The sequence below is a fragment of the Amblyomma maculatum genome, chromosome 6 (genome assembly GCF_055883805.1).
Source record: "Amblyomma maculatum isolate TAMU_Amacu chromosome 6, ASM5588380v1, whole genome shotgun sequence".
NCBI classification, from domain to species: Eukaryota; Metazoa; Arthropoda; class Arachnida; order Ixodida; family Ixodidae; genus Amblyomma; species Amblyomma maculatum.
The window spans coordinates 61,783,318-61,797,232 of NC_139349.1; the positions used below are offsets into that span (position 1 = coordinate 61,783,318).

The following is a 13,915-nucleotide window of genomic DNA, read 5'->3' on the forward strand; positions in this document are numbered from 1 at the left end:
ATCTCGAGCGGTGTTGGGATGCAAAACTGATATGACTTATAACGAACAAACCTGAACGTGGTTTTGGTGATAACTACCGGGGTGCACGTGTTGAGAATTTAGGTCATGCTCTCTTTGGATATCAGGTGGATGACTGACGAGCTGGCGATCATTATCGCGGGATGGGAGCATATAAGGAGTCGAAAAAGTGCGTGCTAAACCTTACAACTTAACAACTTGTACCGATACCCTAGGTGATTTCAAAACAGCGAATGTGTACATCGAATTCAGGGTTTATGGTACGATCGTACCATAAAACCTGACCATGCAATAATTTTGTGCCTCGAGGCACAAAATTATTTAGTCCTGCTGTCACACTCTTGCTCATCTCTTGGATACCATATGATATCAAATTCTGGCATGCTGCGACAGCTATCGGGAGAGGCTCAATTTGTATTCATTCGTGCTTTGCTCGCATGTGTTCGCCACGTGCTGGCTCGCCGGTTTAGGCAACGTGAATATTTTGCATGAATTACGGACGATATATAAAACAATCACGCCAGACAAGAACCAGCAGACATGCCACAGGAACTACGCTGGATGCATGCAAAGATTATATTCCCAAAGCGTGTGCATATTAAGCGGGGTTCACGGGAACTGTTCCACAAGCATTGCCCTAGACACCCTGGACTGTTATCGCCCTTCTAATTAGGACTCCTGCAGCTTGTGCTGCGATAAGCTTATCTGGTGTCTAATTTCCTGCGGCCTCTACCTAGCCCTACACGCGATGTCTTATCGCCTCGCATCGCTGCCAGTGCAGGGTCGTCTCCAGATGGAGGACAGGCGGGCGCTCACCGCCCCCGACGAGGGCCGCTCACCGTGGCGAGGCCCGTTGCTGCTGGCCGTGGGCTCTGCGTGCATGGGCGCCTCTTCGTTCGGCCTCACTCTCAGCTACTCGTCGCCCGCGCTGCCGGACATCCGCCGACGTATGCCATTCAGCAACAACCAGGGAGACTGGTTCGGCTCCCTGGTCACGATCGGGGCTCTCTTTGGGGGACTGGCCGGCGGTAAGCACCCTTTGATTCCACCTCAATTAACCTTCTGCGTCCCAGTGCACTCAGTGGCACTGGACACTTGCTTGCACGTGTTTGAACGTCTCGTTATAGATATGAGGCATTACTCGTCGCGTTTTTTTTTCTTTAGTGGATCTTCCTTATGCTCAATGAAGCTGAGGTAAACATGGAAGCCGATAAGGAGCAGCGCCGACCACGAGGCTTGATGCATAACTGCCCGATAAGCCGTAGCGTGCTTATCGTGCAAGCTTGGCATCTTAAGCAGCTGTGCTATGCGCGATGATGGAGCTGGCAGTTACCTACCGCGGTTCGTTTCATGAACCATTCACACCATTCTATTACTAAGTAGGGAGAAAAAAATAACTGGTGTGAAGGTCGTGAATAACTGAAGGTGAAGGTTCTTTGTTTGATGTGTTTTAATTGGAGATGTACTGAATGCTGCGATCTTGTCCAACGCTTTTATATTTTGACATGGGGGTTGGGGTACTCAACGCCTCTGTTGGAACAGCAGTCCGTTCACCATTTGACTGAAGGGAGCCACGGTTAAACGACATTCCGTGCTTGCCCGTACGGATTTCGAGAGCTACCGAAATTCGTTTTCATCGTGCCCCTGAATTTTAAACGCGCATTTCGTGGGCCCATGCTGTCTTTCACTTTTCCAGCGTTATCCCAACCGAAATTGGGGCGTGCTGCCACCTCATGCGGCTTAAGCATTGCACACAATAACTGGATCTCGATGGACGCCCTCTAATCTTGAGGTTCGTAAAATAAGGAACGCACGAAAACAAGCTACATGTATGTAGCTGAGCCCCTCCATGGCTTCAGTCGCGAAACCCGTTTATACGTCCGTTTCCCTGAAACCGCGCCATACCACTCTGATGTGCTTTCTTACGGCAAAGTGTGTTACGAGCACCATTCTTCTCAAGGCTGCAGTACTTGTGCCGTTGAGGCAATGCACAGAAAGCATGCTGTGCCATAGAAAGCATGCTGTGCTTTCGCTTGTGAACCGGTGGTGCAAGCCTAATGAAAATGCCGGAGGCTGCAATACTTGTGCCGTTGACGCAACGCACAGAAAGCATGCTGTGCTTGCGCTTGTGAACCGGTAGTGCAAGCCTAATGAAAATGCCGGAGGATGCAGTACTTGTGCCGTTGACGCAACGCACAGAAAGCATGCTGTGCTTGCGCTTGTGAACCGGTGGGGCAAGCCTAATGAAAATGCCGGAGGCTGCAGTATTTGTGTCGTTGAGGTAATGCACAGAAAGCATGCTGTGCTTGCGCTTGTGAACCGGTGGTGCAAGCCTAATGAAAATGCCGGAGGCTGCAGTACTTGTGCCTTTGAGGCAACGCACAGAAAGCATGCTGTGCTTGCGCTTGTGAGCCGGTGGTGCAAGCCTAATGAAAATGCCGGCATTTAGCTTGTTTTAGATTTGACTTATGTAAGGAAGGGGACATAAAAGGTTTCGTTTCGTTAGTGGGGTTTAACGTCCCAAAGCGACTCATGTTGTGAGAGATGCCATAAAAAGTTTAGCTGCAGAAACCCATCTACGAGCGCACAGAAAGCAGCGCTTTTGTTTCTTTGGCGTCAGCCATTGTAGCCAGAAAGTGGAACAGTAACACGCCGCATTCTTTGTTCGGCTTGTAGCTCCTTAACAATCTTACGTGGTAGCGCAGAAGTCCCTTATAAGTCGATTGATAAAACTGCAAAAATTGACATATACCAAAGAAGTGAGCTGATTAAAAGGATTAAATTAGTGCTAGACTGCTCGGATGGATCTTTAACCGAAAAGTAAAGTAAAAGTAAGTTTGTGTAAAATGGGTGGGATTCCAAAATAGGACTCTTGAATTATTAGACTGGCACTACCCAGGCCGCGCATGCTCCTTTTTTTTTTCTTTAGTGCATGGTAATTCAGTCAGATATGGAAACATCAAATATACCCGTATCTCAAATCACGGGTCTGCGCATTACAAGCACGCCATATCTCGGCTCTGCACATCACCGCACATGTCAAAATTCGGGGAGCCTGTTATAGGTCTCTTCCAGCGCATCATATACTCCGCGCATCAAAGCTCATTGCTCTTTCATGGTTCTTTCACGGTTCTTTCATCATCATCATGGCGATTCGGCGTGTGTATCCAATATACGACTCTTCCACAGACTGAACAGTCCGATCAATACAAAGAGATTCCAAGGCATAAGAATTTATATCAGATGGAAAGAATGTGATACTCTATGATATAATATAGATGTCCTTCTTAAGCGTTCGTTGTAGTATGTGCCAGAATAACATAACATCACGAGACAGAATGAGAAAATGGTCGATGCTGTCAGGCATATCATACAGTTGGCAATACAACGTTAATGGCACAAATAACTTTTTAACGTAGCGTCATATGGGTCTTGATAGGCAGCACCGATGTGTGCAGTTAAGAAAAAAAAGAATGTGTTCGCAGCAGACGAAATGCAAATTGGATTAACACGTTTTGAAACAATTATCTCAAGTAATCCGTGATAAGGTTGCCGATACAACGGTACAGGGAATTAAGATAGGCCACGAAGCATCGTTGTTTCAAGACGGATAGATGTGGGCCCAGTGAATGCGTTTTGATGGTGAAGTGTATCATGGAAGCGTACTGATGCGCACATGGTTAATTACGATTATGAAAATTAGGGATTCGGTAATTAGTGGATAACGACGAATAATATTGAGATGGTTGATTGCACCTACGCGATCGGATGCTGTCCCCAAAGCGGTGACGCTTGTCTTCAACCTTTTTAATAGCCACTGACGCTCATTCGCCACATGCTCGTGTCTTGTTTCGATAGTGCCCAGCGTTGAAATATGTCTATCATTAGCTAGCACCCATTGACCATTCTGAGCATGGCTTGATGTGCTAAGTGCATGCATGGTCATCGCCAGTTCAGCGTCACCGGTAAGAGAGCGGTCTTCATTTGTGTCATTAAGAAGTCACTGATTTGTGTGTGGGTGTGTGTGTGTGGGGGGGGGGGGGGGCACTTCCTTTGTTGCTGCTTTTTCGCACTTGACCAGCGTAATCGGCCTTTGGCGTGAGACATTCGCCTCTGAGTAAAAATGGGGGACGCTATACCCTGGTTTTTTAGTTGCCTTCCAACCTTGGCACGCGCAGGCCAGCTGGTGAATAGGATTGGCCGCAAGGACACCATCATCTTCTCGTCTCTGGGCTTCGTGCTGGGCTTTCTGCTCATAGAGGCGTCCCCGCTGCCCATGGTGATGTTCGTGGGCCGCTTCCTTACGGGTTTTTCGACCGGCACCACGGCGCTCGTGGTGCCGGTATTCGTGTCCGAGGTGAGCCCGCCGCAGATCCGCGGTGTGCTAAACACGATGTGCACCATCGCCGTTACCTCGGGCGTGCTGATGGCCTACGTGCTAGGCAAGTGGCTCGACTACCAATGGCTCGCCACAGCCTGCATGGTGCCCTCGGTACTCATGGTGCTCACCATGCCCTTCATGGCCGACTCGCCGCGATGGCTGATCCAGGCTGGACGCAACGACGATGCCCTTAAGGTACGAACACCGATATTGCTCTTCTCTCTGTATGCCCTAAGGCTACGCAGCGATAATGTCGAAGAAGGCTTTCGTGGGAACCCAACATTGTCATGTTCACCTTCTGTCCCCAAGTCAATGTGATCGAAGGATCTGCAGCGCCAGAAGTGCTCAGATTCATCTACCCAACTAGCCTGCACACAAGTGCTACTGTGATCGAAGGGTTGTGAGCTGTAAAAGACGCGCCGTGGATGAGAAAGGGGTGGAATATTTTCTCGAAGTCTTCGCGAGCGCGCGGTGCACCCGCGACACAAGCTTTCGTGCTTTGCACCGTACTCTGTTAAGAGATCGAGCTGCCCATCGCTTGTAGCCAGATTCAGGAACTAACCACTCATGCGAATTTTGCGAGTCGAGGCGTGTGATCTAGGATTATTGTAAAGTTGAGGACCTATTCAATGAGTGCTTAATGCGGTGGCGTTTAAGCTACCGTCCAGGGGAAAATTTTCGTGTTTTTTGTCACAAAATTCCCATATTGTCGCAACAGTGAGTGTCACGCATGCAACTATCGCAACTATCCGTCATGGGTCGTGTTGTCATAAGGCTTTTCAAGCTTTCTTCTCAAGATTAACAAGGCCCGCCACATTTTTCGTTCATGACTGCTCCATCAATAGGGGCCACGCACGTTACGTTGTCACGCACGTGTGGATGTGGTGCCATATATGCTACATGCGGCTGATAAATATAGGATGGAGGGTTCCGCGCCGCGGCTTATTCCATTCGCGCGTCGGTGTTCCTCAATGCTCATACCTGCCCTCGGATATTCTATGACGCGGCAAGGCCCAGGCAGGCTCGATGGTCGTGGCTCATACGTAGCTCTCGCCCATTTCATGCATGCTTAAATGTGGTGCTAATTTATACCCTCCCGCCGTCCGGCAGAAAGTTATTTTCTTATGCGAATAACTTAACGATGACAGCTTATATACGATTTGTGTTGCGATTTCCTAGTGGAGGTCAGTGCTGCGTCTGTAAATTCAGCTGTAGTTATAACTGCTTAAGCAATAGCGCCGTACTGCAGAGCCGCCGCTAGTGCCTTTTTTTCGCATCATTGGTCGTGAACTATTCGCGTATAAGTAGCGAATGATCGTCAAAGCATCCGTTCGTATTCGTGTTCAGTTCGGGACAAGTACTATTTACGTGCCCTTACTGAAATTCGAGCACTCCCATAACATATCCCATTTCGCAGGCACTGGAGTTCTACGAAGGAGCGGACAGGGCGCATGAGGAGTTCGAAAGCCTACAGGCAGCGGGAGCAGTCGTCGAGACGTTCTCGTTTGCCGATTTCAAGCTACCGTACATCTACAAGCCATTCTTGTGCGTGCTGCTCGGAATGTTCCTGCAGCAGTTCTCAGGAATAAGCATCATGCTGTTCTACACGCAAGACATCTTCGAGTCTGCCGGCTCGACCATCGAGTCCACCGATTGCACCATAATCGTCGGTGTCGTCCAGGTGGCCAGCGGCTTCCTGTCAACGCTGCTCATCGAGCGTCTGGGGCGCAAGATCCTGCTGCTCGCTTCCTGCTTTGTGTCCTCCATCAGCCTCGTCCTTTTGGGAATCTCCTATCACTTCAAGGATGCTCAGGTAGACACTATGGTGTAGTGTGTAGTGTGCAGTATGCTCTTTGCTGCTTTCATTATATTTTTTTACAAGCTATCCGATTCTGCACTCTCACTCGCCTCGCCTCCTTTACTCGGTGTTACTGTGAGGTAGTTTCACTGTCTCATAGGTATATTTGTGTGCTATGCTAAACTCGAAACTATAGGCGAGAAATCGAAGGCATACAGGGTTATGCCCCTCCTTGGTGGCGCTGATGTGCCCAAGGGTGCGGGATGGAATCCCGGCTGCGGCGGCCGCTTTTTGGTGGAGGCAAAAAGCAAGGCGCCTGCGTGATGTGAGGTGCACGTTAAAGAACCCCAGGTGGTCGAAATTTCTGGAGCCTTCCACTACAGCGTCTGTCATAGCCTGAGTCGCTTTAGGACGTTAAACACCACGAAAAAACAAAACAAACCTAACAGGTTTATGTAAAATGCACAATTCTTTGTATTTTTAGCTTGACTGTCAAATGCACATGACTCGGCGGCATTGTTCACAAGTGACGCTAATGCAGAAGTGATAGATAACTAGAAACGCTTGGACAAGCGCGTGTCTTCAGCAGGAAGTTGTTTAGGAACGTAATTTCTTTGAATATCGTAAGACTGCACAATAACAATCGATGTGTCCACAGATCATCCCTCGTGATTCTAGTTTTATGCTGTTGATCAGATTTCTACGACAGCCTTAACTGCACGATGCGAGTGCACTGAACACATTGAAATCAAGATTTTGCTGCGCGTTGAAGGGTAGATCGTTCCTATCAGTATAGTCATAAGGATAACTTATAATCCGCTTAGCGGACAATTGAGTGATGTCCAAAATACCACGACTTGCCTAAGCACAATACTATTGTCATACAAAATACTGTGAGCTTGTTATAGTAACGTCTTCGGATATTTGTGGACAGAGCGAAGAGGTAAGATTGTCGCATACGTTCAGCCCTTTGAATTCTAATTAAATGCTGGAACACCTATGGCGAATTTTATTTAACACCTTAACCAGCAATGAGCAGTCATATCATGCCACAAGAAATTCCTTATGGTAATGAGACATAATTATTGGTTTGAGACATGTGTCTAAAACTAAACATCACTCGACACTTTTCCGATTTCTGGGCGCTTTAGGTACTCTCGTCATTAAACTAATTTCTAAAATAGGTATTTCAATATGTGTTTGTTGTTGCGGCATAGTAGTACGTACCAGTTGTGATTAAAAATGTTTTGTCTGGTCATTAGTCATTCGCCTCGTGCTACAGCTCTGGCAGTTTCGGCCATTCCCGGCGCCAGTCGAAAATCTCGCGCCTTCAGAGCGAGCTCGGCAATCTCCATCAATACTCGCTGCAATCCGGTCTACGTGCCACGCGTCTGCCCTGCCCGCGCTTCGGTTTCAGTGTGCTAGATATCGGGACTCGCTGCTGTTGCAGCTTCAGTCGGTGCATGGCACCTAAGGTCACGTGGCACGTGCGTCACAACATGACGCATTTGGATGGGCATCGCTGAGCACGCTCTCCAGGAGTGCGATTTTCGAGTTGTGCGAGGAATGAGAGACAGAATTACTCTTGAAGCTGTGGCTGTACCAACTTTGCCCAAGTTATAAAAACTGATATGGCCTTTATAGTGATGACTTGTTGAAAATCTCTAATTGCAACCTTTTTACTAGGTCTGAATGCTCATATTTTGGCCTTATCTTTGAAAATCAGTGATAACCGTCGCGATGCCTAAGTAGTTAGAGCCTTTGGCTGCTCAACCCAAGGACTCAGATTCAATCCCGGCCACGTCGGATTTGGATGGAGTCGAAAAGCAAGGCGCCTGCGTGCTGTGCGATGACAATGCACGTTAAAAAAGCCCTGGTAGTCAACATTTCCGGAGCTCTTTTCATGCCCTGAGTACTCTTCGGACGATAAAACCTATAAACCTACCAAACCAACCAAAAGTTATTGCCAGTTTTTCTTGAATTACTTTGTATATTCTCAGTTCATAGGCTCTTCCGTTGACAACACATTCGCTACTCGAATTTCTAATACAACATTCTACTTTAAATTCTTGATATAGACGGGGTAGTCATTTTATTACTTTTTTCAGGTTATAGAGCAGTGCATGCACTATGCAGCATGCATTATTATGCGGTCTGTGATCGTTCCAAAAACTCTTCAGCTTTGGCTAGGTATCTTACACTGTTCACTTTGCAGTGCCTAAGTTTATAAGTTATTGACATCAGGCACAAAGAGAAAGAAAAATAGACATGTCCTGCTTTAAAGCACTAAAAAGGCGAGTGCATTTCTCAGACTTGTTCTCGTTGAGTGGTGTTCTTCATGCTTAGTTTCTTTCGACTGGCTGTTTAGCTTCAAGTTATTCATGTCTTTCAGTGTTACCTCTCCCTGTGCAGAGTTTCTGTAACGTTTCACGCCATAGCCGTTCTTTTTTTTTGCACTGTGGATGTTTACAATTTCTTTTGTGTTTTTTTTGCGCGTGCGTGCATACAGGGCCAGGTCTTCCTTGCGTCGTATGGCTGGCTCCCGCTCCTGGCCCTGTGTGGATTCATGGTCGGCTATTCGGTGGGCCTCGGACCGCTGCCGTGGATGCTTATGGGCGAAATGCTTCCACTGCGAGTCAAGGGTTTCGCAACCGGCGTATCGACGGCCTTCAACTTCGGCTGCGGCGCTCTAATCGCCAGGGAGTACCACAGCACCATGCAGCTGCTCGGAAACGATGGCATCTACTGGTTCTACGCAGCCGCCATGGCCTTGGGCTTCGTACTTGTGCTCATGTTTATCCCCGAGACGCGCGGAAAGACGCTTGAGGAGATTGAGGTTCAGTTCGGCAAGGGTGCGAAGTCCACCACGGATACAAGAGAACAACCGGACCGCGTAAACGCGTAGCGAGGTATTAGTGACTAAAAAGTGCAGAATGTTAATTTAGGACCTGATTTTGGATGTTTCGCGTCAGTGGCGAAATCTTTTTTTGTGCCTTCAGTGGAGATTGCATGTTGACTGTGACGAATAGGCTTTTAGTCGGAGCATCAGTTTTTTGTTCCTGTTGTTTACTTTGTGTGACGATTTGTTTGCATTGAAACCTTCCGGGCGTGCACTTTTTCGAACCAGGCGTGCTCGTGTTACCGCATCAGCTTGTCATGCAGCCAACCACCAGCTGCCGATCGAGGTGGAACCGGTGACCGCTGGTCACACTGCCTCGCTGTCTCTACACACCGGTGCCAGGACATAACTTGGAGGGGTGTAACTGCATCACCCGGTGTATTTCTCATTCATTTTTTTTATTCATCTTTCATCTCTTGGAAAAGGAAAATCTCAAGGTTTTGAGCAATGGTGCCAAGTCTCCTGATGGTTGCGAACAGCTGCAGATTCTCTTCTAGGCTACTGAACTGTAACTGGTCGTGCCACCGCGTATTGGTTTAAAGTTTAATCGGAGTAATTTGCCGATCAGCAGGTGACGGTGGCTGACTTTGCTGTGGCATATTTTAATTGACATATTAAACTCTGCTCTGTTGAATAAGGTAAGTATCAGTTAAGCATAATGAACGACCATCGTCACGTGTTAGTGAACAAAGCATTGCTTACTTTTATTGTTACCGACCTCTACTAGCAGTACACATTTAGCTATATGTGGACTCACTGCTATTTCTGACAGCACCTAGTGATAACAGCAGTTATGGTCATGTGAATTTTTTTTCTCCTTTGGAATGCAACGAAGCGGTGCAGGCACAAAATGAGGGGTGAACAGCAAATGGCAGACAACAGGCTGTGGCTGCAGCTTATACCAACATGCTTCTGTGGTCGACAGTGATACCGAACAGAGGTCTATTTGTGAACCGCAGGTCCATACATTGGTGCATTCCACTTGTGAACCTGAACATTGGTTGAAACACACGACCTTTAGCAATGTTGGCAACAGGCATCAGTACTGCACGCAGATCTATTACTTATGTAGCTTAGTGTCCTTCCGGTTGATATTGCAAAAACTGCATGCACTGAGAAATGCCTGCGGATTCTATTAAGCTAAAATACAGCAGTGCCCAAAATGCGTGTATCTTGTAAACAAGAGTTTTGTATTGACTCCATGGTCCCAAAAAATGCACTTTGGGACTTGTTGAATTGCTGTCTAGTTATGTGTTCCATTTGACAGTGCTAGTGTGCCATTTTGCATTTTGTGTGCACTGTCATCCTTTTACTAAACAATGTGCTCGTCGAGCCATTTTCACTGTTGGAAGCTGCTCTGAGATCTCGTGTGTCGTGCTACCTTGGCGCTACCATAGCAGTCTTGCTACTCGTGTGTGAACTGTGACGGAGAGATGTAAACATAATGCATTACGGTATATACAGCCTAGAGCTCCTTCAATAACTTGATCATTGCTACTGTCATCCTTTCTCGTGTCAAAACTGCTCATCCATTCTGCAATGTCCTACCATGATTTTAATTAAAGAAAATGTCCCCTATAGCAAACCTTGCGCTATATCTTTGCATCTACATTGATCGCGTTTATGTGATGTGTCGTAACAGTGTTGCGACGCAAGCCTGAAAATAGAGCCAAAGTCTCGTTTGCAGTGCAGTTTTTGAGTGTCGATGTTGTACTTGCAGCCACTGCGCCACCGCGGCGTGGCACCGTGGTTCGAACACGACCGCTGGCGGCTGCATTTCTATGGAGGCGTAACGGAGAGGCGTCCGTGTTGCTGTGCGTTGTGGCAGGTTAGCGGGATTGAGCGCGTTGCGTTAAAAATACATGGCGACGAAGCGACATGCGTGCAGATAGTTGGTTTTTATTCACAGTGAAAAACAAACGCTTCGAAATTCACCGCTTCAGCGTAGGACTAGAAAGCTTTCACATCGCATGACAGCGTACCTGAATTTTTTTTTAGTTCGTTTCTGCTTTATTTTTCTTGAATGCAGCTCACTTTCCATGCCCAACCAAGTACAACGAACAATAGAGAACTAATTCAGATGAAGCATTATGACAAACGCTGCGGAGGAAGTTCATGGCAAAGCGGCAAGAGAAGTGTCAAACGAGCAGAAATAGGCTCTGGCACAAAATTTCGTGCTTGAAAAGTTTTGGGTATTGTTCTCGCAATAGTAAGCCATCAGGAGCGGTAACAAACGTTTTTATGAAGTCTGAGCAGAGCTTGTTCTGATTGGCACGCGGATCGCTATTTGCACTTGGCTGCAGTGTTTGCGCCGAAATCATCCCCAATTAAGTTACTGTGTTTCCTCACAGTACTCTGCAGCAGCTGTGGCACTCTCAACTCGCAGTACGTGATTGTGAGCGCTGGAGCACGCTACGCGGACAGATGTCCGTGGTGCGATGAAATACCCGCACTATATCACATCCCATGGGTCTGTCAAAATATAGACGTGGTCTCCAAAATTCGAAACACGAGTGCGGAGCAATGGGAGGCTCTGCTGTCCAGCGACCGCTGCGAAGACCAGCAAGGTCTGGTACAGCGAGCTCAACGGGCGGCAGTAGTCAGCGGAGCCCTGGACTGAGGGCAACCGAGCATTGTCTAGAAATAGACGAGGTCGACGGACAAGACTCTTGTGGATGCAACAAGCAGACATCTCTGAAGACGACCCAAAAACCGCCAAAATAATATAGGGCTAAATAAAGTTTTTCCTTTCTTCCTTCCTTTGCGTGCTCGGAACGCTTACGCTCAGAACGCTCAGAACGCATAGGTGGTGGTTCGGTGGTGGTTCACTTCCAATGCAGTCTACCCTATTTGGAACTTGACGCAGCTCGCTAAGATGTATAGAACGTCGCTGTCCATATTATTCGTTATTTGGTAGAATAACTTTTGTATCTGTTTATGTGAAGTACAGGCACCTAATTAGTGCAACGCTGTAAGTGGATTTTGAAAAAGCGTTTGACCTGTCTCTCACAACATTCTTCTTAACCTGCTCATGATGATGATGATGATGAGGCCTGTAGAGGCCTTCGCCCCTCTCCTATTTTCCTCCAATCAACCTGCTTCTGTGCTAGATGCATTCATTTGGCCCCTGCGAATTTCTTAAACTCATCCGTCCAACTAACATTCTGCCGCCTCCTGTTACGCTTTCCTTCCCTTTGAAGTGACCATTTGTTACCCTTAACGATATTCAGTTAGCCTTTTTTCACACTACATGTCCTGTTCATGTCCTTTTTATCGTCTTGCTTTTGAATAGAATGTCATTAACTCGAGGTATTTCTCAATGTCATTAACTCGAGGTATTTCTCTGACCCACTCTGCACGCTTCCTATCTCTTAACGCTCCACCTACAATTTTCCTTTCCATAGCTCTCTGCGTTGTCCTCACCTTGAGCCCTTTTCGTAAGCCTCCACGTTTCAGTACCATAGGCGAGCACAGGTAAGATGCAACTGTTATACAATTTCCTCTTGAGTGATACCGGTAAGCTGCTCGTCATAATCTGCGAGTACCTGCCAAATGCGCTCCATCCCAATCTTATTCTTCTAGTTATTTCTCTTTCATGGTCCGGATCTGCTGTTCCTACCTGTCCTAAACAGACATAATCACCCACCACTTCCAGCTTTTCGCTACCTATTTTAAACTGTTGTTCCTTTCCCAGGCTATAACAGGTCAAAGTTGCAACGATAATTCTCAATGGAATAAAAATGGCTTTCAGTGCATGCACAACATTGCTGTGAACAAAGAGATTGAAAAGAGAATTTGGGTCGAATGGTCTGTGCGCCAATGGTGTCTTCTTACACCATCATTGCTTTGCATCTATATTGAACCGTTATGCTTAAGTGTATCCCCCACAACCATTGCCTTACAGCATTTCGACTGCACAGGGAACTTCTGAAACTGCTAGAGAAGTGCTGAAATTCGCTGATGATGTCGCTGTTTTCTGCTCTAAGTACGAAATCATTTTAGATGTTATTAGGGAAGTTAAGCTTTGTGAAATAAGTACAATTGCGGTCAATTATGTAAAGTACGTGGAACCTTGGCATGGTGAATGGCCTCGGATCCCGGGTGTCTCCGCCAACGTGTCTCAGAATGCTTAGGTTTCCCTGTTGAATTTTACGCTAATAGGGGTCGAGCCCTACTGGCGAACTAAGCCTGCAGAATTAAGGGAAAAACAGCAGTATTTGGTGGACTGAACCTTTAGATATTGATATTTAACTTTGTTTACCAGAAATTGTGGTGGGTTACCTGGGCTAAAACCTGAAATCAAACAGCTTGACAAGGTCTAGGCAACCCTTACAAAGCAGTACAAGCGAGACCTCTGAACAATGCAAACATTTGCTTATAGAACAAAATGGCACAAATAACAAAAACATCTACATACTAATGACGAATATTTCGTTTTTGTGGAAGACACAAAACTGCTTGGATATATGAACAGGAATCTCAGCGAGAGAATGCAAACAACATCAAGAAAGCATATTTTGGAGCAAGAATCTGAAATCACAAACTGGAGAAAACCTGCAGTAGTTGAACCAGTGTTGGGTAGTTGAGAACTTATAGTTAAGATATGAACGGGAGATTGTGGTGCAAGGAAACGTCTGATATACCAAAGTTTGCAATTAATATGTTCTTGGTCAGCAAGTTGTGCTACTTGATGCATGCGCTACACTGTTCCCATGTAAATGTGCAAAAGGTGCATTGGGCGTTTGCAGTGTTTGTGTGGAGTTCCTCTCGGAAATGGACGGGTCGAACTAACATATTTCAGAGCTTACGCGCTGGTGGT

General features: G+C 46.8%; 1 protein-coding gene across 5 annotated transcripts in view; it reads left to right on the forward strand.

The window, feature by feature from the left end:
- The window catches only part of LOC146185861 (solute carrier family 2, facilitated glucose transporter member 8-like), a 30,465-nt gene extending 19,784 nt beyond the window's left edge, over positions 1-10,681 (forward strand). For 3 of the 5 annotated variants that reach the window (XM_084606782.1, XM_084606779.1, XM_084606780.1), the window contains 4 exons: positions 795-1,046; positions 4,197-4,594; positions 5,817-6,212; positions 8,707-10,681. In XM_084606782.1, the coding sequence (XP_084462908.1) occupies positions 812-1,046; positions 4,197-4,594; positions 5,817-6,212; positions 8,707-9,102 (1,425 nt within the window). In that variant the 5' untranslated portion in view covers positions 795-811 and the 3' untranslated portion in view covers positions 9,103-10,681. The remainder of the gene's footprint in view (positions 1-794; positions 1,047-4,196; positions 4,595-5,816; positions 6,213-8,706) is intronic. The other 2 variants (XM_084606781.1, XM_084606783.1) reach the window with 1 other exon arrangement.
- Positions 10,682-13,915: the final 3,234 nt, after the last annotated feature.